At 42.8% G+C, this 26,693-nt stretch overlaps 1 protein-coding gene and 1 pseudogene across 1 annotated transcript; one reads left to right on the forward strand and one right to left on the reverse strand.

Annotated features, from left to right (window-relative positions):
* The first annotated feature begins 416 nt into the window (after window positions 1-416).
* On the forward strand, window positions 417-9,745 carry LOC122340567 (heat shock protein 75 kDa, mitochondrial-like). The gene is given in 19 exon segments (XM_043234134.1): window positions 417-626; window positions 947-1,114; window positions 1,745-1,827; window positions 2,245-2,385; window positions 3,211-3,282; window positions 3,363-3,523; window positions 3,944-4,053; window positions 4,286-4,359; window positions 4,437-4,592; window positions 5,316-5,436; window positions 5,514-5,583; window positions 5,663-5,810; window positions 5,885-5,926; window positions 5,928-6,071; window positions 6,881-7,019; window positions 7,224-7,309; window positions 8,318-8,463; window positions 9,154-9,226; window positions 9,312-9,745. Coding segments are annotated over 19 exon segments (2,157 nt in total). The 5' UTR covers window positions 417-505; the 3' UTR covers window positions 9,414-9,745.
* A 2,912-nt stretch (window positions 9,746-12,657) lies between these two features.
* On the reverse strand, window positions 12,658-24,860 carry LOC122341629 (annotated as a pseudogene).
* Window positions 24,861-26,693: the final 1,833 nt, after the last annotated feature.

The raw sequence follows: 26,693 nt of genomic DNA on the forward strand, positions 1-26,693 counted from the left end.
TTCCTGCACAAGACAATTTCTTAAAAACGTATTAATAGACTACATTTCTGTCCTACAAAATCAGCTTTTCCTAGTTTAAGGTCTAAAATATTGGGAATGATGGTGGAATAGGTTAAAATCCCATTTAACATTAAGAAATGGTAAAGGAAATTTTTTTATAACTTTAAATAAACTTTTCCCTCCCCCTCGGGGGTCCGCGGCCGTACAAATAGTGTTTCGGTGTTTCCCCATCGGGCCCCCCTTAGGATCGTTCTAACTTATGTTTTACATTTCCAACAAGAGGGTTTGTAGACTTTTTTAACAAATCGGTTTGAATACCAATTTCTAACAACAATAAAGACGGTCGAAACATTACATGTTAAAATATTTTTTACTCAGGCATGAAGCGAGCTGTGCGGAGACGTCATCAGTGAGCGTCCGCAGGGTCCTTTCACTCGCTGTACGCCTGTCACGCCGTAGTTTCCAGTCTTCTATAGGTCAAACTGCACCAGCAGCAAAAACTGAAATGATTCGATCGTTAGGTTTACTCAAATACTCCCTGAATGTCTCTCAGAGGGCTCATGTCAGGCTGTTATCATCCAACAGAGGGGTCGGGAAAAGAATAGTCCCCGCGACATTCACTGGAGGTACCTTTAATTTGTTTAATAGCCCTATGGATAATCCATTAAATAACATGTTAAATTAATCAAAACACAGCAGCGTCATGAAATAGTACATGCGAAGAAAGATTTTGATCAAACCTAGCACAGACTCTTCGGTTAAAGCATGTTTAAGTTACTTTGTCTCATTACCAAACCATGATTAGTGCAGGATAACTCTGCAATCTCTGTAAATAATCCCTAAAGACTATCTAGCATAGACAATAGCAATCATCAAATCCAAACTCATCTCCTTGGTCAATAAATCATCAGTGCTGTTTAATTCTGACTCTTCTCGTCTTCAACAGTGGATACTGATGGCAGACAGCAGCTTCTTCACCCTAGATCTGTCAGTGTGTGGAGCTCCAGCTGTTCTGGTGTTAATGTGTCTCGTCGCAGATACAGCACACAACAGGCTGAGAGCGCAGAGGAGGAGACGCTCCACAGCATCATCAGTGACACCGAGAACGTTCAAGGTACAGGAACCGTAGAAAACCTACTGAATCACAGGCCTCTGAATGATCACCACGGTCATAACCATGCTACTATATGCCTTCTGTCGTCTCATTAATAGTTTGAACACTTTTAGCAACCTTTTTCCTTCAGGTTGTGGTTTATGTGTCTCTTTGTGGTAAGATCTTTACTGGCATTCATGAAGTAAACCTAAAAGAGTTTTTTTTCTTTTTTAAACAATCATGTTCAAATGTGACACGTCAGGTTTATTTGTTCGTGTCTTAAAGCTGCAGAGCTCTGATCATAAAGCTGAGCATCTAAATATCAAATTCTGTAAGAAACAATTGTCAGATATAGTGACAGCTAAAATGTGTGTGTAGTCAAATCTATTGTTATTTGAATTAATAAATGTAATGCTTTCCATGAGTGTGAAAGTAATATTCTCTACTGTATCATACTGTATGAGAAATAAAAACCTGATGTATCAAATCTGATGCACAATTTAAAACGCATTAAATTTTTTAAATATATATTTTACAAGAATCAAACCGTTCCATTTAAATGTAATATTTTACAGGGTTAAAATACAGTATTTAGTAGCATATGGGAATTGTGAGGATGTTAAAACTCTGCTGTTTCTTTGTTTAAATAAGGATCCTTCTCCAAACATGAGTTTCAAGCAGAGACGAAGAAACTGCTGGATATTGTGGCCAGATCACTGTATTCTGAGAAAGAGGTGATAAATGAACAAAAATAATGTGCAAGCTGATTATTACCAGTTTATTATATATATATATATATATATATATATATATATATATGTATATGTGTATATATATATATATGTGTGTGTGTGTGTGTGTGTGTGTGTGTGTGTGTATATATATATATATGTATATGTATATGTATATATATGTATATGTGTCTATATGTGTATATACAGTGTATATGTATATATATGTGTGTGTATGTGTATGTGTGTGTGTGTATATGTGTAAATTTTAACAATAATAAATGTTGCATGTAATTTCAAGGCTTGGATCCTGAAATATATAGCAATACATGAATGAAATAAAAATCCTATAAAAACATGAATCAGACCACAGCTCCATCTAATGGACGTCTATTTTCTGGCACATACCTGCTGTGTTAGGTGTTCATCAGGGAGCTGATCTCAAACGGCAGCGATGCTCTGGAGAAGCTGAGACACAAGATGATCACAGCGGGAGGAGAAACAGCACCGATGGAGATCCACCTGCAGACGGATGCCGCCAGAGGCACCTTCACCATCCAGGTACCTCCAACCCAAACACCTCCTTCACCACAGCTCTGCGCGGGGTACAGAGTCACGGATTACAATCAGACGGAGTAGCTGTTTTCTTAAGGCCGTGTCATGTTCTGTAATCCATCACTTTATTTAAATTCTCGAGACCGATAGCATTTTGAGGAAAGTAGATGAAGAACAGCTTTTCTGTTGCTGGCTTTAATTTATGCAATAAAACCGACACTTCATTTTTTGATGTTCATGCAAACAATCAACCATCTACATAACTGGAAGGTAATGCAGACGGTTATTCCAGAACTTTCCAATGATTATGAGTGGCCATTGCGGACATAATTAATCTCAACAAGAATATGATTGGTTGCAATGCTCCGTGCTAAAATCGTTTTGTTATGCTGCAGTTGAGTTTTCACACCACTTTAATAACCGCAGTTTAAATGAGGAAGAACATTTTTAGTCAATAAAGCAGCTGAACCACTGTTACTTACTTTATTCATTCAATAAATAGAATAAAATTCATAATAGCTCTAAAAGGTTCACTGGTAAAATATGCATTTTTTTAATAAAATACCTTAATATATAAACATCACATAACTACAAAATGCTAACTGAATAATGCATTAATAATGCAAAAATACCAACTGAAATACACATTTAATTGTACATAATTTATATGCAATTAAATAATAAAAATGCAGGTAATAAAAAAAATTACATACTTCAAACATTACATTATACTTACAAAAAATGTTAATTTATATAATAAATTTTCTATTGTAGTGATGGAGCGCTTTCATATCGGTGTAGAATGCATTGATCGCTATTTTTCTCTTGCAGGACACGGGGGTTGGGATGAACAAAGAGGAGCTGGTTGCTAACCTGGGCACCATCGCTCGATCCGGATCAAAGGTGCGTCTCTCAAACTCCGCTGTCCTTCATCGGTCCGGTGGTTTTATTTCACGGCCCTCTGGTCCTTCTTCCTCCGTCAGGCTTTCCTGGATGCTCTTCAGAATCAAGCGGAGGCCAGCAGCTCCATCATCGGTCAGTTCGGTGTGGGCTTTTACTCCGCCTTCATGGTGGCTGATAAAGTGGAGGTTTATTCTCAGTGCGCAGAACCAGACGCTCCTGGATACAAGTGGTCCTCAGACGGGTGAGACAAATGAGAAGAGGCATGGGTTTAATAACAATAATGGTATCTTGATTATGGCAGAAATCATAATTACACTTAGTTTGGTCAATATCATAATTACGATTATTTAAACGGGATTGGGAGTGGGCAATATGACCAAGACAATACGTTGAAGAGAAACAACAAATAATAGAGTAAAAATGAATGCATATTACAGTAGTGGCATGACATATTTCTAATCTAATACGTTTGGGGTGAAAAGTGCATGCTTTAAACTATTTATTTTACATCAATTGTTGGGTTTTCTTGATCATCGGAAGCCAAGTCTGGAGACCAAATACTAAAATGACCATCAACTGCTAGCTTTTGCCATATTTGTGGCATCATACCTATTTTAAATTAAAATAAAAAACACATTTTCTGTGCTTTACTCCCTGGAAGCTCCGGAGTGTTTGAGATCGCAGAAGCTTCGGGTGTGCGTCCGGGAACCAAGATCGTGCTGCACCTCAAAGACGACTGCAAAGAGTTTTCATCGGAAGACCGAGTCAAAGGTGTGAGAGAGAGAGAGAGAGAGAGAGAGAGAGAGAGAGACAGAGAGAGAGAGAGAGAGAGAGAGAGAGAGAGAGAGAGAGAGAGAGAGAGAGAGAGAGAGAGAGAGAGAGAGAGAGAGAGAGAGAGAGAGAGAGAGAGAGAGAGAGAGAGAGAGAGAGAGAGAGAGAGACACACACACACACGACGTGCTCGGGGGAGAAACTCGCTGAAGTGACTGTGTCTGTTTTGCAGAGGTCGTGACCAAGTACAGCAACTTTGTCAGTTTTCCCATCTTCCTGAACGGACGGCGGTTGAACACGCTGCAGGTACGGCGTTGCGAGGTCCGCTTGCGAATGACCTCCGACCTCCCCTGCGGCTCTGAGCGCTTTCTCTCTCTCCGCAGGCGCTGTGGATGATGGAGCCCAAAGACATCAGCGAGTGGCAGCACGAGGAGTTTTATCGCTACGTGGCTCAAGCTCACGATAAACCGCGCTACACGCTGCACTACCGCGCTGACGCTCCGCTCAACATCCGCAGCATCTTCTACGTGCCAGAGATGGTGAGCTTACTTAAAAAGGACAATGCACATATCAGAATTGTACAAATACATACTTATTTTAAATTAGTTACATCAAGGGCCGTCAAACCTGATATCATGATTAATTAGGTAAGTGTTACATGGATGCATGTATATATTAAGGGGAAAAAATGGTATAAATTATATAAATATACATATTTGCATGCGCATACATGTTTATATATTTATATATACATGCATTATGGGAAAACATTTTGCATGCAATTAATGATTTGACAGCATTACTTACATCTTTTAGTTATGTTACGTAACTAACAACTGAAATATGATTTTAAAGTACTCATTTCTGCTAATTAATATAATATTTTAAATAAATATGTACATAAATTGCACATACATTATTTAAAAAAGGTGAAAAAATTACATTATGCATTTTAGAAAAATCAATTTTACATTATTTACAAACTAGTGTATTTAAAATACAAACTCAGGCATAATTTATTAAATTATATGCATTTAAACTCAAAATACAGTGTTTACCTGATTTGCAATTGTCTTTTTTATTTTGCACATAAATAGCATTCAGCATATGAACATTGCTTATTATTTTTTAAATAGTTTTTTTTGTATTATATGTTTTATTTAGTATTCAGTGGTGTATCTGAGCCATGTAAAAAAATCCCAGTGGCACTCTTAGTTTTGTAACGATGCACAACAGACTGCGTTATCCTTGCGTGTGAGCAGAAACCGTCCATGTTCGACGTGAGTCGTGAGATGGGATCCAGCGTGGCCCTGTACAGCAGGAAGGTCCTGATCCAAACCAAAGCCGCGGACATCCTTCCCAAGTGGCTGCGCTTCCTACGAGGTCAGATGAGCGTCCATGCGTCTGCGTGAAACATGCATTATCAGATTAAAAACGTGTTCGTGTGGCCTCTTCCGCAGGCGTTGTGGACAGCGAGGACATCCCTCTGAACCTCAGCCGAGAGCTGCTGCAGGAAAGCGCTCTGATCAGGTACGAACCCCCCTGAAGCGGCATTACCCCTTCTTGCATTTTGCACAAGAGCAAGAACGACAAAACTATTCTCTTTCAGGAAACTGCGGGACGTTTTACAGCAGCGGGTCATTCGCTTCCTGTTGGACCAGAGCAAGAAGGACGCGGAGAAGTACGCTCGCTTCTTCGACGACTACGGGCTGTTCATGCGCGAGGGCATCGTCACCACGGCAGAGCAGAGCGTTAAGGTGCTAGACGACTCGTCCGGCCGTCGCCTCATTCTCTCCCACTGTGTTTAAACGGCTGTGTCTCGTCGTCACAGGAAGACATCGCCAAGCTGCTGCGCTTCGAGTCTTCGGCCCTTCCCTGCGGGGCAGCAGACCAGCCTGATGGAGTACGCCTCTCGCATGAAGGCGGGAAGCAGGAACATTTACTACCTGTGTGCGCCGAATCGCCACCTGGCCGAGCACTCGCCGTACTTCGAGGCCATGAAACAGAAAGACATGGAGGTGAGGCCAGAGACGGTCGGGTCTAATGTTCACTGTCATGCTCCAGAGCAAAGGCTGATAGGATGCGGTAACTGCTAATGAATTTGCAATCCTCCTATTTTAGATAGAAACTGTGCTTCATGCACTGGCTGTTGATGTAAATGAACACGAGGGGGCGCCAGCGACGCCGTTCTCCATCTCAAAATGGCCAAAAGCACTGGTCGGCAGCTAATGGAAGACGAGAGACACGCAGCGATTAAATCATTTTAGCTGTTTATTTGATCTAGAAAAGGCGGTTTTCTCAAGGACCTAATTTTTTTTTTCTTCTTAAGGGATGAATCGGATTCAAAAGGCGCTTAATTGTAAATGTTGAAACAGCGACTCATTTGGTTATTATATAGAAGTTTTCATTTAATAATACAACTGCATTACACTTTTATATCAATATATATTGAGGAATAACAAAACAAACTAAAAACAGTTTTTAGTCAATGTCTGTATGTTCTTTTACACCACAGGGTGAAAATAAAATAAAAAGGAAGCTCACTTAATATTAAAACCTATTATCTATTAAATCGGTGTTGCTCTTTATTAATATATCAGTATATAATAAATTAATAACATTGTTTAAAATAACACGGTTTTAATTTCTTACCTTTAACCTGCAGAAGAACAAACTCTAATTTAAATATTTAATTCTGTGCTAAATTTATTCCATTAATCATTATGTATTTATATTATAATATATTTATATTTTAATATTTATCAGATAATGCATCGTTTGATCCAGCATTTAAGCACAAGGATTTATTGTCTGTGTCTGCCTGCAGGTCTTGTTCTGCTTCGAGCAGTTTGACGAGCTCACGCTGCTTCACCTCAGAGAGTTCGACAGGAAGAAGCTCATCTCAGCCGAGACCGACATCGTTGTAGATCACTACAAAGAGGAGAAATTTCAAGACAGCAAACCAGGTAAGACGGGGCGTAGGGGAGGTACGGTCACGGTCATTATCTGGGACGTCCCTGGAATTGAAGAAGTCACGTTCTTGATTGCTTGCCTTGTTTTGCAAACCATGTTAATGCGGTTTAAGCGTTTAGACAAATAAACGGACGGCTAATTACCTAGAAAGTCGTGATATCAGCTCGAGTCGCTGGTGACGGGATTGTGTTGCGCAGCTTCAGAGCGTCTGACAGATCAGCAGGCGGAAGATCTCATGGCCTGGATGAGGAACGCACTCGGACAGAGAGTCACCAACATCAAGGTTAACCTCGTGTGCATACATTCTCATTCACTGCTTCTCGCATTGAAAATAATTGTGTAGCAAAGGTATCTTTCAGTAAACATCAGTCAGTAGCTAAATTTAAAAAAAATTGCAGGCACATACTGTAAAAATATATGAAGTATTTAGATTTGTCCTATACACGTATACCAAATATTTTTCACATTTTTAATTAGCCCGTTACATTTAACTATATAAAATTAATTTAATATTTTATCTTCAAATTTTCTTTAGTATTCTTTTCTTTCAAATAATCATTTAAACTTCAATATCTATATTTCATGTCCATTTATTTGGTTGTTAATCAGCTATGTAATATAAAATATTGTCTGTTAAAAATATAAACGCTTTAAATTCATATTTTTTTATTTCTATACAATTAAATGCATTTCTTAAATTACAGTATGCAATTAAAAATAGCATGCATTTTATATATATATATATATATATATATATATATATATATATATATATATATTAATTTTTAATTATATCCAAAATGCAGTTATGTACAATTCATGCATTAGCATTCGTTTTAATTTGATATATATTTTTAGTAAATTATTTTTTCTCACAAAATCACTTTTGTAGCCCAAATTAGTATTTTGTCTGATTATGTATCATTTACCAACATGCATTCATTATATATATATATATATATATATATATATATATATATATATATATATAAAAATGCACACACACATATTTTGCAATCATTCATTTAGTTTGCATACAAATGAAAAATTTACACTTGTGTTTGTCATTTCAACATAATACTAACTTATCAATATTTCATGTCCATTTATTAGTTATAATAACCAGCTGTACAATCACTCTTTGTGTTATAATGATGATTGACATGGTGCTTAATTGTGAATGCTTAAGCGTCTACATAATTAAGTTAATTCAAACAGTGATTTGCACTCACAAATGTGTAGAAACCTGACGCCGACGATCATTGACGTTAACGTACGACTGTTTGCGCAGGTGACGCCGCGTCTGGACACACACCCTGCTATGATCACGGTCCTGGAGATGGGCGCCGCTCGGCACTTCCTGCGCACGCAGCAGCTCGCCCGCAGCTCAGAGGAGAGAGCCCAGATCCTGCAGCCCACGCTGGAGATCAACGCCGGGTACGACACCGCCGTTTCCCTACAGGGAGGAGATGCACACCGTTATAATGCGTCTTAAAGGAGAAGTTATACTCACTTTGAGGCCATTTGTTTCTTCATTAGAACGGGTTTAGAGAAATGCATTGCATCACTCGCTGCCCAGTGCGTGCTCTGCAGCGAATGGGTGCCGTCAGAAAGAGAGTAAAAACATCACAATGATCCACCTCCAGCCCATCACTGGAAGTCTTGAAGTGAAAAGCTGCCTCCTCCCGTGAAATAGTCCGTTGTTATGTTTTCTCAGGACCGCAGGCCAGTCATAAGTGTCCGTTTTCCGACACTGAGGTCCTTACAGCATCGGAAAGCTGAACAAACCTTTAAAAAAAGGCAAAATAAAAATCTTTCCCTTGATGTACGGTTAGATCACCGTTAAAGTTGTCCAAATGAAGTTCTTAGCAATGCATATCACTAATCACAAAGTAAATTTCAATATATTTACGATAGGAAACGTGCAAAACATCTTTAAAATTTGCCCCACGCAATGCATTTTTAGCTGTTGCTCTTTTGGGCTGGTTTCAGTTTTAAACCCTTTTTTTTGTCTGTTCCGTGCATGTTTTTTTTCTCCAAAAAATGTTAAATGACGGACTGCAGTCATGTGGACTACTGATGTTTTTTTACCAGCGTCTCCCCTAACACCGAGCGTTTGTTTTGCAGACACGACCTGATCAAGAAGCTTCACGCCCTGAAGGACTCGACCCCGGAGCTGGCGCAGCTCCTCCTCGACCAGGTAAAGAAACCGTTCCTCCTCCTCTCTCTCTCATCTCAACCCCGTTTCCGGTTAAAAACCCCAACTTCTATTTTTTTCACACCAGATATATGACAACGCCATGATCACCGCCGGCCTGAACGAAGACCCTCGTCCGATGATCTCTCGTCTGAATCGGCTCCTCGCTCAAGCCCTGGAGAAACACTGACACGGCCGACGGACTTGTTTTGCCTTTATTAGAGCCATGCATGGGTGCCGCGAAGGGGGCGTCCCAGGGGTCACCCTCGCACACTAAACACAAACAAGCGTTGTTTATATGGAGACTTGAGATGCTTTGTGCAGGTGTGACATTGTCGTTTCGGCGGGAGACGTGATGAGGCTGACCGGAGACAATTATTGAGCAGTTTGAAGATGCAAGAAAGTGATTCCAGTCAAGCGTTAGATGTCGAGTGTTGATATTTGTTGTACCTTTTTGCTCTAAAATTCTGTACGTGTAAGTTAGCGCGAGGACGGTATTAAATAAAACAAACATGTCTCAAATGCTTTGCTCTCACCACTGACATCCGCTAAAACGTTTAATAGCGGGTTAACGCTTTGGTTTATTGAAAGGACAGCGCGTGCACGACCGTTCTGGCGCTTCCTTAACGTCTCGACCGCGAAAGAAGATCCGTCTCGGCTGAATCCGACGGTGCCCGACTCTGTGAAGCGAAAGCGGGATCCGGAGCGCTCGGAAACGAAGTGCGCCACGCGCCGCGCCGCGGTTGCGTCGTTCGGCCAGCAGGAGGCGCGTCGACGCCGCCGATGATGAGCGCACGCTGCGCTGCGTGACGCGACGCCGACGGAGGTGAAGCAGCCGGTTAGTCACGCATTTACAGTAGATCATGTGGATTCTAGTTCACCTCGCCGTTATGAAGAACGCCCTGCTCGTGCCGTTTCGTTCCCCGCGTTGATCGCGCATCAGTGCAAAACTGATCACATAACACTTTCATGCTAGGCGCTGATCGATTAGGTTAAGAAAACGCTCCCGCGGCACGGTATGAATTTTTTAAACGCACAACTATTCCAGGTTATCGAATTAATTCGGGCTCATAAATGATGCACGCGTGATAATTACAAGGGAACGCTCTGAATTGACTTCGGACTGAGCCCAGCGCGCCACACGAACAGTTTCTTTTATGAATAAAACATAAAAATAAAAAAAAAACGCGAGAGAAAGGTCGGTGCGCGTGCAAGCGTTCAAAATCCCGCATCCTGAAAAAGCGCGACCGGACAGGGTTCGGACCGAGTAACGCGTTCCTGCGTTCAAAAAACACAAAGCGGCGACGTCGAGCGTTTGTTGCAACTGAAACGGTGTCTTAAAACGTGGCAGAACGGCGATGGAAACGCGTTCCGTGGGGAAAAAAACTCGCTGAACTTACGCAAATTTTAAATTCGTTGAACGCTAGCGGCGACCCGTTTCGTAGCGTTCCGGAACACGCAGAACGAGCGCGAGGTCACGTGCACGCCGCGAACTTCAAAGAGAGCGACGAACGCGTCCCCCAAGAAACGCAGGGCTCTCTTGAAGAGGACGAACGCATACCTAAGGCGTTTGACTTCTTGCGTCCGTAAACGACACGGAACTCAACTCCGTCTGTATAAATAAATATATAATTATGAGAAACCAATTCACAATTTTTTTGCATAAAGTGTCGAATTGCAACACACAAAGCAATACCGAATGCCATAAAATATTCAAAAGCATTGACAGAATTGACTTACGACATACAGCTTAATAAAAAATAATAATAAGCGAAGACGTACCTCAGTTTAAGCGATTTCATTGGCCTCTCCTCAGACAGCTGTTAGCGTGAAGAAACACGCAGTATGTGGCTTTAAAGAAAAACTGCACGTGTGATTCCTCTAAATGAGATCTCGGGATCAAGCATAGCGTGTATTTTTCGAGCTGTAGTTGTTTGTTAGGCGTCTCGTGCTCAGGTCCGCTCGGAGCAGGGTTTCTCTCCCTGTGCCCGGAGCTTCTCTTGAGAAATAGAAAGTGCAATTTGACGCAAAAACAATAAATATGCACATTTTGGAAAAACATTTAATTTTTGTATGTGGCTAAATTACGAATCATTAAGCAATGCCACACTTGCAATCATTGAATTACCTGTATGTTACCTTAAATTTAGACCAAAGACTAATAAATAAATAAATAAATGCATTTTCTATATATTCAATCACATCCAAGCCTGTTTAAAAAAAAAAAAAAATGAAGCACGCAGAAAATGTGAATTGCAGGACAAGGGCTCTTGGTGGCAGTGGCGCCTTTCAGGCAGCAGGGGGCGCAGTGGAGCCGGCGGTGAGCAGATCGTCTCGACCTCGGGCTGAGAAGTAAAACGGTCATTTAGCCTAACTTCTGTGCCACATTTCATAATTGCTTTTTCAAATGCATCCGACACGCTCACTTCTTGGCTTAGTACAAAAAAAAAAAAAAAAAAAGTTCACAAAGTAAAACCTAAATAGATCTATAAAATACAAGACTGCACTTTTATATCTAAAATAAATGAAATGATTTTAAGAAAAAAAAATTAAAATAAATATATATATATAGCACAGGCACCATATGAAAACAATCAGGTGTTCATTTAAAAATGCATATTAATAACCTGAAATCAGAAAAACCCGCATATGAAGTCACCACAAGGGCCGTGTCTGTTGCACACAGTTTATTTAACAATATGGTATATAAGTACGAAACAAGTTCTTAACCAGTTTATACAGCGATCTCAATCTTTTTTCCTTTTATTTACAGTATGTCATCAAGCTGCATGATTTACATTAAAGAATCGTTCACCTTCAATTCAAGTTTCATGAGGAGAAAAACAAAAGAGGTTGACTGAAGAACTCTTTGAACAAATCAGCAGTCAGACGAAGCTCCGGCCTCATACGCGAGGCGGAGGGGACATCATTGATGTTTCAGAGATCAAACGAGAAAAACAGGAACATCTTCCTACATCTTAAGAGACAACTACTGAATCCAGGCCAATAAATTAACGCATTTGGGCACCTTGAAAAATAAGAGCAACTTTCACAATTTGCTCGCATGTTTGTGTGTGTGTTCTTGTGTGTGTGTGTGTGTGTGTGTGCGTGCGTGTGTGTGTGTGTGTGTGTGTGCATGTGTGTGCAGTAGCCAAGCTCCTTTCTGTACAAATGAATACAGGTCCTCTGTACAAACTCCACAGTTTGGAGAGAAAAAAGGCGGCGCGTTCCTTTTCCAAACCTGGTAAATGTGAATACGTATCAGACAGGAATGAGGATTGCTCCGATCCTAATTCCACACCTAGTATCTTACAGTCCCTAAACACGCACACACACACTCACAAAAAAAAAAAAAAAAAAAAACCAACGCATTTCAGTTTGCAAACATACAAAACGAAAGTCTTCAATAATAAAATCAAATATTTTGCCTTGAGAAATTCCATTTAAAAAGTCCATAAGCTCAAAATAAACCCCTCCCTGAAAAAAAAAAAAAAAAAAAAAAAAAACATCGAAAACAATTAAAAATGTAACTCGTAGACCAAGACTGCATTTCGGCCGGTCCAACAACCCTCCCAGGAAAATACCCTTTGTGATTCTGCTCTTTAAACAGTAATTTCAGTCCCTCCGACAGGAAGAAAAAGCAGTCCATTGGTTGTGTAAACCTATTACAGTTCATTCTGTCACCTCCTAATTTCCTGTGTAGAAAACACACCTCTCTCTCCTCAAAAAGAACGTCTCTTAATGCTACAATCCCTCGACGAACTTCTCTAACGTGTCTCCCGATGTGTCCCCAACCATACTCAACTCGTTGGGGAGCCCTCCACGGTTTGGCGTGTTCAGCTGCGGAAGCATTGCACTCTGTTCGGGTGTGCACATGTGAGCCTGGTCCATGGGGCCCGGCATGGGTCCCGCCAGGCTGGGGTGGGACGCGCCGGAGTGCAGGGGCGAGGGTTGGGGCTGCATGCGCGGGGACGGGCTGGAATGTGGTGGCTGTTGGGATGGGGGGCGGGGCGATTGCACGGGCGCAGGCGACCTCACTTGGTTGCCCAGCGCGTTGGCCATGGCCTGCCCGGGCAGGTGAGCCCCCTGCGGCTGTCCTGCGAGCATGTGGGGCTGGGGACTCATGGAAGCAGCCTGAGCCGGCGATCCCATCTGCTGCTTCAGCATCTGCTGCTGCTGTTGTTGCTGCTGCTGCTGCTGCAGAATGCGCTGTTGCAGCATGTTCTGCTGGGCTTCCATGCTCATGCCAGGCTGGCCCATCTGAGCCATTTGCGGCATCTGACCCATCGGTCCGGCGCCTCCTTGCATGGCCATCTGCTGCTGCATGCGAATTTGCGAGTAACTGGCCGCGCCTTGAGGCTGCGGGAACCTCCCTTGTCCTGGAGGCATCGCTCCCTGCTGCTGCTGCTGCATGCGCATTAGCTGCCTGCGGAACAGCTGCTGGTTTCCGTTGTGCGCGGCGTTCAGCATCTGTCCCTGTGGTCCGAGGGCGGCCATGGCTTGGGGCGCGGCCGGCTGCGGCTGCTGAGGTGGCATGACGGGCCTCTGCACGGGGCCGGTTTGCATCGCAGCCATGTTCTGCATTCCCGGCTGAGCTGCGAGCATGGCCTGCGGGTTCTGCTGCTGCGGCTGGCTGGCTTGGTACTTGGCCGTTCTCTGTTTGATGAATGCAGCCATGAGATGCGGGTTAGATTTGAGGATGTTGAGGACCTGCTGCTGCTGCTGAGGGGAGCTTGGCGATTTTAAGGTGCGCAGCAGGTCTTGCAACGCTCCGGGAGCGATGCTGCTGGCCACCCCTCTTTGCTGCATGCCTTGCTGCTGCGGGGCCTGTGGCTGCGCCTGCTGGGGAGGCATGACGGCCTGCATCTGCCGCGGCTGCTGCTGCTGCTGCTGCTGCATCATGGCACGCTGTATCATTTGTGCCTGTTGTGGCGTCTGCACTACCTGAGACTGCTGCGGGGCCATGGCCATCTGCTGTGGCGGCACTTGCTGCGTCGGAGGCGCCTGGGGATTCTGCATGGACCCTTGCATCCCAGCTGGCCACTGGCCAGGCTGCATGTTCTGAACCATCTGAGGGCCACGAGGGGCCATCATCTGCATGGGAGTCATCATGCGAGTCTGGTTCATCTGCATGCCATTTACGTTCATCCTGTAGTCTTGCTGCTGCTGCTGTTGTTGTTGTTGTTGTTGCTGCTGCTGCTGCTGTTGTTGTTGTTGTTGCTGCTGCTGCACTTTGGTCATCATCTCTATTTGTTTCGCAACCTTTAAAGCCTGCTGCTGCTGCGGAGAGGGCTGCGGCTGCAGTTGCGGCGGCATGGGCAGGGGGGACTGCTGCTGGGGCAGAGGCGAGGACTGCGTGCCTGACTTACCCTGCGACCCAGGTGTAGGCGGTTGGTTGGGGAAGGGTTGCACCATTGCAGCCACGTTTGGATGCGTCTGCTGGGGCTGGGTGGGTAATGCCTGCGAGGTCTGAGGCGTATTAGGCTGCTGCTGCAGCTGCTGAGAGTTGGGCGTCCCTGGACCTCCTGAGGTAGTTGGGGAGGGCAGACTGGGCGGCATTCCTCTGCCCTGCATGAGTGCCATGCGCCGGCGCATCATCTGCGCCTGCTGCAGCCGCTGCTGAATCTGCTGCTGGCGCAGCTTGTGCTTGATATTGAGACAGAAGGGCACGGGGCACTTGTTCTCCTGGCAGTGCTTGGCATGGTAGCAGCACAACGCGATGAGTTGCTTGCAAACGGGGCAGCCTCCGTTGGTCTTGCGCTTGCAGCCCTTGGTGTGCTGCACCACTCTCTTCATCTTCTGACAAGACGGCAGAGAGCAGTTGGCGTTGCGGCACTGGCAGGCATGCACCAATGACTGGATGCAGCGCTGGATGCTGAGGCGTCGACTCTCCTGTGGACTCTTGTTGGCCTCGCCACTCTGGTTGTTGCTGTCGTCGTCGAGGCCCAAACCCCACTTCACCATTTGGTGCTCGTGGCCCTTGGAGTTGTAGCAGTTAATGCATAGATCAAAGTCCTGAAAGAAATCAGAAGTAGTATTAATATCATTTTCAGAATAATCATAGCGCAAAATATTGACTGCTGCATGACCGATTGATGTTATATTCACAGTTGGAGACGCAGTTGTCAAGAAAGCCTCGCTTCATTAGTAGGTTGTAGGTTTAAAACTCCCATTTAAACCTCGGATATTGATAAATTGGCAATAAAATAGTACCATTTTTGTTTCTTAAAAAAAAACAATGGCTGATGACTGACCTCGCATACGGTACAATGCCAGCGTGTCTCTACATGGTGCTTGCATTCGTTGCAAGTGTACACAAATCGGTCTTGGCCCTGATTGTGTAGCTCCACCAGCATGCACATAGTGCTCCATTTGCAACGACGCAGGGAACTGAACTCCCAGTGCTTGTCCCTGGCCAGTGTCAGGAAAGCATCACGGCCATCCATCAGATCGCAGGTCAGCAGGGGGTCAGGATCCATTATTGGAGGCAAGGTATTGATCACTGGACCGGCATGCAGGTGGATCACGAAGAAGACCTGGATTTTTTGGGGCGCAAGAGTGTTTCTGGTCAGCACTTGGCATATTCAGAGCAAAACAAATGGTATTCAGGTAAAAAAAAAAAAAAAGATTTAATGAGACAGGTCTAACCTCTTTGTGCTTCTCCATTGTTGCATATAGCTTCTGGGACAGATCATTAGCTACATTCGGCATCCCAGGCTTCTTTTTGTTTGCGCGGCTCACGCTGCTCTTATTTTTATTGGTCTTCTTATTGTTCTTCTTTTTGGCGTTCTTGCTGTCAACTTGGGTTCCCTGTTGAAAAAAAATGATGTTTAACAAATGGCTAGAGACTACAATAAATACTCATTCACACCATTTGGCTCTTTGACTAACCTCAGTTGTCTCAGAGGAGGCTGTATTCTCCTCCTTCTTCCTCTCCTCCTCCTCTTGCTCCAGCTCCTTGATGCTCTCCTCCAAAACATTGGGCCAAAAATCACCCTCGAAATAGGGCAGCTCGTAGGCACTTGTAAGCCGGTCCTCTGTGGCCTGCTTAAATATGTCCTGCATAACACAAGCAAGTCATTTTGTGAGTCATATCTGTGTCAGTGTGACGTTAACCCATAGTGAATGAAAACTAACCGACCGCAAATCCCTTAAAAACCAATTCAGCACTGGGCATACCTTATAGTCATGGATGATTCTTTCTGCGAAGGCTTTGTCTAGCATTTTTCGATACCACTCCTGCAGTCTTTTAGGCTTGGGAATCTTTTGATCAGGAGGGTGACAGTGGAAGATATAGTCATCGCCTTCACTAGGTGGGCAGGCCCAGATATGACCAGTCACATAGCTGTAGGTGGGAAAAAAGTCCATTAGTGCATAACCAATGCCGCAAATGCAAATGTTAGCTGTGAAGTGAAAAATAAAGAGGTGCATGCAAGTTTCCCGATTTGGTGTTAGCTTAAGAATGGCTTTTTAGTATTTTAACACTAAAATCAACGACACACATGAAAGGACTTAAAACTTACCCAAGTTTCTTAACATACTCCAAATAACCAATGAGGATTTCATGGTAAACCGCAGTTCTTAGCATCCGAGGCTTGAAGAAGTGAATACTGTCAAGATATGATATGTATACCCGTCTAGAAAGAGAAGTAAAATGTTAATTAGCAATTACTGCCATGTTCAAGATGGACTTCATTACTTTCCCCCCTCACTGATCAGTATTTGCATGATACCTGGTGTTAGGAAAGGGACAATCAGATCCATATTCCTGGACGTGCATGCCAAAGAAACACACATCCACTCCGTCAATCTCCTCAAACGCAAAAAGTGCTTTGGTTCTGTAGGGAAAGCTTTCTGACATCTCTCCTGAGTCAACAAACCTGCAGAGAAATAATTGCTCCTGTCAATTTAGGTACATGCTAGACTTTTCTCAGTCAGTGTGAAACCAAAAACAAACCACTTCTGAATACATTTTAAAATGTCTTTACTAAGGGAACTATACTTGATTCATATTCATTATGCGTGACGTTACCTGGATTTCATTCCAGGTTTGACCTCCACGGTCTTATCAGAGCTGGCGACCACCCGCACAAACACCTCTCCGGCCTCGGGGTGATTCTGTCTCTTCAAGTACTTGTTCACTCGGTCCTCGATGTACGAGCCCAGTCTCGTGCTCTGTAACCCTGATCAGAAAAACACAGAGGGTTACTTCACTCTGCGACAGATAGAGCAGCAAGCAGGAAGACGCTTCGAAAGCACTCACTTTTAGCAGAAAACTTGTTTTCCTTTCTTGTTTTCCCTGACTTCTTCATGCAGTTTTCACAGATGAAACTGTTACAGGAACGAGAGACAAATAAAGCAGCTGCAAGATCACGTCAAGCCAAACTCTTCAGGGGAACAGTGGGACAAGATGCTTACCCTGATGGCCAGATGACGTCGTAATGTAGTACGCAGATTTGATGCATTTTCCGGCCACAGTCTTTACATTCAACAAAGCTGTTAGACAGAAGGTCATGTTAGTGGTTGATAATTCATGACATTTCCATAGATATTCATTAGAATATGCGCCATTCAAACAAAGCTTAAAATGACGAAACTTACGGCTCAGGGTCCAACATGTCATTTTTCTTCTTCTCAAACTGCTCCTTTGATATCATACTGCAGAAAGACGTACAAGATAAGTTCTTCCTCTGCATATGCACAAGTCATTTTTGAGTATAAACTGTGTAATTTAACATAGAAAAACCTCAAAGCCTTCTGGGCGTCAGAAGATACGTACGTCTGCGGCTGGGCCGGGTCATCTCCCAGGGTGACACTGTCGCCCTGAATCTCGTTGAAGCACTTCTCGCAGAAGTGATACCTGTCGGCAACAAGGCCATATTTGGGTGAACTGGAGCCAGCACACAAGAGCACAGGCAAACCGGCGCGAACGGAGAGCAGCACAGCACAAGAGCGCAGAACGAAGGGGTCGGGCAGAGATTGACACACACAGCAAACAGGCCAAGGCAGAGTAGAGGTTAGCATTCAAACACGTAAATGAACGTTAAATAAAAAAAGAAAACAACAACAATGGATAGCTACAGGATGGAATGTCCTTTCATGCACTAGAAAGTAGCGACATGCACTTTCTGATTGCTTTTAAGAACAAATTAAAGGCATGAAACAGAAATAAAGACAATGCGGTGAGATCAGAAACATGCACTAATGCCAGCTGTGGAAAAGTGATGCACCAAAGCTTTTCCAGGCATGTTATTAAAACTAAAGGCTGGTAGATTTGGGGGGAAAATTATGATTTTGAAAAAGCAATAAAACATTTATTCTAATTCTGGAAAGCTACACAGTTCTGAAAAACAATGATTTTATCTTAATATGACTATAAATAACTAAACTAAATAACTAGTAATTATTTTATTACCGTCACTAAAAGAAAAACGATTTGCTAAATAAGAACAAAAATATTACAATTTTGATTTCACTTTTAAAATAAAGTATTTAATAAAATTAATACAATTTTATTTTACAACTGTAAAATTAAAACACGCCTGTCTTAAATTATTCGTTTTTAAACACTGACCATCAATGCAGTGCATATATATTTAATTAAAATGCAGATGTCGTGATCTGATTATCACAAAGTCTAGTAGGCGAAGATCTAGGCTTGCAAACAGATTTAAAACCCACAACGACTGACCCACAAAGTGTAACCTTGAGCAAGACACTTAACCTCTGAACTTGCTTTTATGATTCAATTTTTAAAGGCGCAAACAACATGGAGTCAACTGAGCACTAAATGTCAGAAGCGTATCACAGTGCATCACAGTCCCACTTGAAAAGTCATTCATCGCCATCTCATTTCTCACACCACTGATCATGCCATTGGTTACCTGTTTTGGTAGCTATAATATGTGCCGTCCCTGGAGATAGTGCAGAGCTGTTTGCCATAGCAGCAAAGCGTCTGAGGTGAAAACTTCGTACTGTGGAGACAGAGAAAATTTAATTCTGTTAAAAGCAACTTAAAGCTGTAGCAGTATTATAGTATCTATTACACTATTTTTTTATTATATTTTTCAGTTAATTTTAGCAATTTGTTACATCCATTATAATGTTTCCACAAATTTTTTTTTTAAATGAAAGTATAAACCGTGGCTGACAAATATTTATTCAAACTTACATAAAAGCAATGAAGTGTACGCTTACACTTGGATTTATATCGATAGTAACATAAGAACCAATTTTATTATGATTTATTGGATAACGCTCTACAAGTATTGGTTACTGAAGTTTATTTATGCATTCACTGAAACAGCATAGAACAAAAAAATCTTGGTTCATCAAAATGTCATCCATCAATGATCCAAAACCAGAGGTTTGTATTTGGTTACTAAGACACGCTAAACCAAGCAGCTCCAGTTCTCACCTTGCGCCCACAGCAGTACCCCAGACTTTGCATGACGGGGTCAATTTCCTGCTCGAACACCTCGGCCAGCTTTGAGCAGTACTTGTACACTCGAGATGTTTTGCGGTTGTAGAGCCAGGCGTTGTTGAACATCAGCCAGATGTCGTCAACATACTGCCAGGGCTCCTGGTACTGCCCGGTGTCCAGCTTCCTCTTGATGGTGGAAAGGTCAATTGGGTTCTTTACAATGTCAAAGTAGTCCTGGTGACAAACAAAAACAAACAAGTCAAATACACTGCCCTGTGTAATATTGTCTGATTACATGGGAAGCTTTAACTGAATTGTTTTCAGCATTAAAAGAATAGTTAACCCAAAAATTTAAATTACCCCATATTTCCCGAAGCCATCCTAGGTGTTATATGACTTTTCAGACAAGCTTGGTAACGCTCGTGGATAGCAGCCATTATTTTGAAGTTCTGTAAATCGGATATATCCATCGTGAAACTAACCTATACGCCTTCGGGGGGTTATCACATGTGCTCTGAAGCAGAAGGATGGGTTTTTGTAACAAAAATATTTCTAGTTTTAAAATTCTAATGTAAATAATTGACTCACGGCCGACCTATGACTCGACGTATGACAACTTGCATCAGCACGTCGTGTCATAGGTCAGCCAGAAGCTGGGAACTCGCCGATCACTCGCCGATCAGTTATTTACGTTAGAATTTTAAGACAGGAAATATTTATGTTACAAAAACCCATCGATCTGCTTCAAAAGGCATGTGATAACTCCCCCCCAAGGCGTATAGGTTAGTTTTATACGTCGCAGTACTTGCAGATGTAACCGATTTTCTTAGCTTCAAAATAATGTCACTTGCATTATTTTCTCACTGTGTTCGTCTGAAATAAGAAAGTCATATACACCTAGGATGGCTTCTGACTGAAAAAAAAAAAAAAAAAAGTGGGGTAATTTTCAGTTTTGGTGAACTATACATTTTTTAATACTAGGCAAAATCTGATTTTTTACAAAAAGTTTTATCTAATTTATTTAGAGCATTTAAAGAGATATTAATAAAAGATTGGCCCAATAAACAGGTGTATGGTATTTACCGGGATGCCCAGGAGAGTGGGATCCACTGGCTGGCGGAAGGGCAAGGACTCTGGGTCTTGACGATACAGAGCCTCTAATGTAGGCATCAGCGCCTGTCTGAGCTCCTCTGGCTTGAAAACTGGAACAAATTATGATGTTCTGTGACTAATCAAGTTGCAGATATTACTAAACGTGGTTTGAATGGTGTCAGAATATTGTTTTTACTTTTCTTGCGACTGGGCGGATTGATTGGATGGTGTAGTGCTGTTGGTGCTGGACACTTCCTCCTCTTTCGGCTCGGTCTTTGTCTCTGGTTTCTTCTCCTCGGTTTCCATCGGTTCCTGTTTAGGCTCTACAGACTGTGGTTGCTCTTTTATTTGAGGAGGTTTGACATCTTCATCCTAATGAACAACATAAGCAATGTTAAGACCTTTGCTAAAAATATCGTGAAACTAGAGACAAAGAGTTAAATATTGTCATTAGGGCAAGCAAGACAAATGAGTTGTAGAGTTCTATGACAAATAAAAGGTAAATAAATTGTCAAATGAGAAATTAAGAATATCTACAAAAGAAACAATCATTATTTCATATGATCTTTCAGAATTTTTCGCTGACAAAAGAAATAGTTCTTATAAATGTTTTATTTCAGGATTCTTTGAACAGAATCTTTAAAATAAAGCATAAGACCAATAAAAGTTAAATAGAGCATCAGTTATATGAAATATAAATCCATTTTAACAAATGTCTTTACTGTCACTTTTGATCAATTTAATGCCTCATTGCTGAATAAAATAGCAATTTCTCACCAATGTTAACACTATTTTCTAAATTTCGAATAGTAGCGGAAATACTTAAACGCAACCAAATAAAATCAAGAATTTCTGAACCATTTTAAAGCCAATTTTAAGCTTCGCATTAAGTCACACCTCCATCTTGATATCGGGCCGCTTTTCCCAGAGTTAAAGTCCTGCTCGTCTTCTTGATGCTCGGTTTTGGGTTCGACAGCAGGGTAGTCGGGAGGCAAAGCTTGCTGGGAGTGGGTCTCGGCCACGGATGCAGGCGTGGGAACTCTATTATCAACACTAGCGGCCATCTGAGAGAGCTAACAGAAAGACAAACGAGGAAGGACATGAGTTAAGGGCGTCACGGCATACAGCTGCAATCGAGGCTGTGTTTTCATGGCGATCCTCACCGAGTGCTGGGCTGCTGCGCTTGCACAGAGGTGGGCTGCTGCATCTGCAGGGGGCTCGGGCTGGGGCTGCAGGGGCGTGGCGGCTGGGAGGGGCGGGAGGAGCCCAGGGCTGAGGGAGGCGGGGCAAGCCGCTGGGGATGTGGGTGGGCGTGGCGTGGCCCCGGCCGAGGCCGGCGTGGAAGGCTGGGTCTGGAGTGGCTGTAGGCTAGCGGCAGCTGACGGGGTGGAGGCGGAGGGCGGAGGAGGGGTGGAGCACAGGGCGGACGGGGTGCCCAGAGGGCCCACGGGATTCAGGGTCAGGTTAGCGTTCGGCTGCTGCTGCAGAGGAGAGATGGAGGGCAAACCGACTCAGATACAGCACAAGAAACTACAACAGAGTGCAACAGTCTGGTTCGGTGGTAAAACTCCATTCATTTTCTCCATAGAAAAGTATCTCAAACTGTTAAAAACAGACCTTTTGTGTGAGCCTAGTTTGTTAACTGAAGGTTTTGTTGAAGCAATTTTTTGAACTTATTTTTTCCGTAGTGGGAGGCCAGTAGAAAACGACATTACCCTTAATTCCACACCAATCAGAGAGGTGCAGCGAGCAAAGTGTTGCTTAGCCAACTCCCATGAAACACCACTAATGACGCAATCAAAACATTCTAGTCATCCTATGCTCTCAACAAAAATAAACCTCTACATACAAATATACAGATTTCAAAAACATTTACTATATTTAAATGACTGTAAAGAAGGGAAAGTAGTAAAATTTCAAAATAAAAATAGAGAGGAAAAACTATTTCTTTAAAGTACCAAGTGTTGTACCTCCGTGTTATAGTTTAAATACCATTTTCTTTTTAATATAAGTCTGTAATATTATGATTCTCCTCAAAGCTGGTCGGTTTAGTTCATGGCTTAACTTTTTTTTTTTTTACCTCTATGGAAAAATGAATGGGAAAGCACTTCTGGAACCAATGGCGCTGGAAATAGGCAAGGACTAATGCACTCCATGACAGGAAGACAAGAAGTGTTTGTGGTCTCTTATGAAAGACCAATTTACAGCACAAACAATGAAAGCGTACTGAAGATGTGACACTTCTGACTCCTCACCTGTGGACATTCTGTCCCGACTGCTGGGCCAGGTTTACATTCACATTCATGCCCCCGGAGGCAGGCAGGAGCGGCGTCTGGTTCATGAACTGGTTCTGGTTGGGCGTCTGGCCCACCATGTTGTTAGCATGGCCACCCATCATTGCTGGTGCCTGTGGCAACCTGGAGGGAGACATGCCCATCTGCAAAAGAATGAAGAGAAATTAGATTTGAGCCACAAAAGTACAATTTCACCCCCAATTTTTTTTCTCGGCGCAACATGAGTGATGAAGCTATGAACCCCCCTCAAGAACAAAATTGACTATAAATAAACTTAAAATGAAGGGAGAAAACATTTCAATCCGGTCCAAAAATTCCAAAACTGGAATCAATCTGAAATGAATTCTTGCTGCTCACCGCTGGTACAGTGCCCATGCCCATCTGAGGAGGGTGTGTCATGGGGACGCAGCCGAGGAGCTCCACCGGTGACTGGGACATCTGCACGTTCTGCATGGTCGCGGGTTGAACTGGCCCATCCCTGAAGAACATGATAAAAACACACATTAAAAAAAAAAAAAAGTTAAGAGGTTTTCTGTTCAGCGGGAGATTGAAGCTTTTGAGTAATTCCTGCGCTACCAGTATGACCTGCCCGACTGCTTTTATCCTACCCAGACATAAAAGCGGCATTCACAACCTATTTCAGTTCTGTAAAGTGACATTTTAGAGCGCAAATGATTTATGTTTTGGCAATATTTTATAAATTAAGGTTGACCTCTAATGTGTTCACTTGAGACAATGTTTCAGAAAAGCTGCTTTTTCGGAGAGGAAGTTATACATTCACGGCAAAAAAAAAGAATCACAGATGATACAGAAATATGATACCGTTAAAGTCAGTGAGATAACAGACTAATGATGCTGAAAATTTTGCATCACAGAGTTACTAAAATTGTTTCAAATCCAATTAAAACAAAGTTATTTTAAATTGTAATATTATTTGAAAGATCACAGTTTGTATTCTAGTTTTAATTAAATACATGGAGCCTTGGTGACAATCAGACACTAACTACCTTAAACCTTTGAACAGCAGATTATATCACGTATACACAATGAAAAATCATACCTTGAGGGACCTGCATCCGGGCCATCAACTGATTTAGCACATTGGACATAGAAACAGGTCCATCTGAGGAAGTAAGGCATATTTTGAGCAGCTAATCAAGAAAGCAGCCAAGGAAATCTAACAACCACAAGATTAAAGCATACTTAAAAAAAAAAACAAGCCACTAACTCGGAGGCCGAATGGCTTGTCCAGGTCCCATAGTGTTGGGCTGGGGAAGGCCAGGCTGCTGAGGACCCTGAGCGCCCATTTGGGGCCCGACAGCCTGGACTTTCTCTTCTCCTCCAGCTCTTTCTGGATCTTATAGATCTTCTCAGCCAGAAAGTGGTAATACTCATCCTGGAGATGAGATGGTAAGAGATATATAAACATAAGCCACCTTCTTACAGTCACAAAACACCGTCCTCAAAGAAGGTTGTAGCAAGAAAGTTTGTGCTCTTTACCCTGCTGTTGGCAGACTCGTACATGTCCCCTTCTACCTTACGCGCATAAGCGACCAGGTTCTCCATGCGTCTGTCCTTCAGTGCTGCAGGGTCAGGGGTCGGGAATATGGCTTGAACTCTGTGGAGAACACGGGTTTAAGAGAACTGCCCTTGACAAATCATGAATGTGAAACGGGAGGATGTGGACTCACAGCTTGTGCACTAGGTGATTCCTCAAGTCCTGAGTGACGTGCTCGTGCCAGGGGCTTCTTCATGCCAGGCATTGACAGAGGAGCAGCTGTGGGCAGGTTCCCAGTGCCGCCCATGTTCGACCCGTCTGGCATCATCTGACTGTGGGAGCAGGATTACAACATTAGTTTTTGGGGTTTTTGCCAAGAAATTCTTCTAGCTAAAATCACTCACTTTTATTTAGAAATCAATTAAATGACTGGCGAGATGACATTTTGCTTAAAATATTTGTTCAATTTGTTTCAGTATAGTCCTTTAGACTTTTTAAAAATGTTTTTCCCTTCTACGATCTCAGACTTCAACATAACCACTTACCGCACGAGAAGCGCTTGTAATATCTTTCTACAACGACCCTGTTTGCTCTCTTAAATTGCTGGACTCAGCGTGTGTGAGAGGTTAAAAGGCGAAGGGTGAAGGTGAAGAGACTCACTTGTTGTTGAGGATGAGAGAGAGGAATCAGTGTGAAGGTTCGTCTGATCGGCCATACCGTTACCGCCGATGTTCATCTGGTTAGTGCCTGAAGATGTTGCGGGAAACCAGACAAGGGGTACACAATATGAGAAGCAGCATGACGTTTCAATGCAAAACCGACAGCAGATGCAATCAAAACTATCGTTCACAGACCATGATGCCGATTTAGACTTTTCCTGTGCGTTTAGAAAATTTAATCACACAAAGATTCTGATGCTCTTGGGCTTGTTTAAAAATATCTGATAAACCGCATTAAAAGTAATTGAGTAAAAAAATCCAGATGCACTTGTGGGCATGTTTGAAGATATTTGCATTTAGTAGATATAATTATGCAATAGGATTTCTATTGCACTTGTCTGCATGTTTAGTAAATGGCTCACAGTAATCAATATCATGCAAGATGAAGTTACAGAATGAAAGCAGCTTTCAAAAGGTTAATAATGAACATGGAACGCTGTATTGCTTCAATGACACGCTTAGCTCTTCTCAAATTTATTTTTGTTACATTTCCTTCGCGAACTGAAATGGTTACCTAGTGCAGTGAATGGAGCGCATCTGTTGCCGTTGTCTATGGGCTGCTGTCCCGCTTACTCGTGTTCATGCGCCAGCCGCTGGAGTTCCTCGCATCGGGGTCGAGCCGACACGCCCGCTGCATAGAGCCAGGGTTCATGTGTGTGCCACCGCTGATGGCGCATGAAGGGCTGACTCGGCGCCCACCGCCCAGAGGAGCCTGCACAGTGTTAGAGAGAGCTCAGCATCGCAAACAGAAGAATAGTGCGTTGAATCAAACCAGTTCTATTTGAATATTCCAAAGGTTTTTCGCACAGGAATTTTTTATGAATATACAGTTCACCCTATTTATACAGCTGCTTTTATTCCTAAAATAGGTGAAATCATTAGTTGCATATAAAAATATAACATGCAATAAAGAAAGAAAGTCTACAATTTACTTAACTAAACCATGTATGTTTCCCAGTTTATTCATTACATTAAGAATTGTAGATTTTCTTTGATACCATCAGGCTTTATTTCCCTAGTCATCTGGGTTGTCTTGCCTTGAAACAAACAGACATTATTTCATTAATCTTTTTCTCTACTGCAATCTTTCAGTAATCCCACTGATCTGGAAACAGAAGTGGCTGAAGTGAAATAGCCATTTTGCAAACGCGGAGCACTTCTGAGCAGCGGCAGAGCGCAGAACTACCAAAGAGACACAGAGAGCGCTTCTGTTGCCACCAGGGGATTTAAACGAGTCAGTGAGCGGCTGTCCAATCAGAGAGCGCGAGCTCTTGTGCGTCCTGCCCCCTGTGAAAAAACCAGGGTGGAGCCTCCCGCAGTGTCAGATTACAGTCCCGTGCCTGCCGGAATTCACCGCTGGTCTCATGCTTTCACATTCAGAGCAGCCGAGGTGCAGACGACCTACAGGTGGCAGCACTCATCTGAACGCACCTCGTATCTCTCA

The sequence above is a fragment of the Puntigrus tetrazona genome, chromosome 3, assembly GCF_018831695.1.
Source record: "Puntigrus tetrazona isolate hp1 chromosome 3, ASM1883169v1, whole genome shotgun sequence".
Classification (NCBI taxonomy): Eukaryota; Metazoa; Chordata; class Actinopteri; order Cypriniformes; family Cyprinidae; genus Puntigrus; species Puntigrus tetrazona.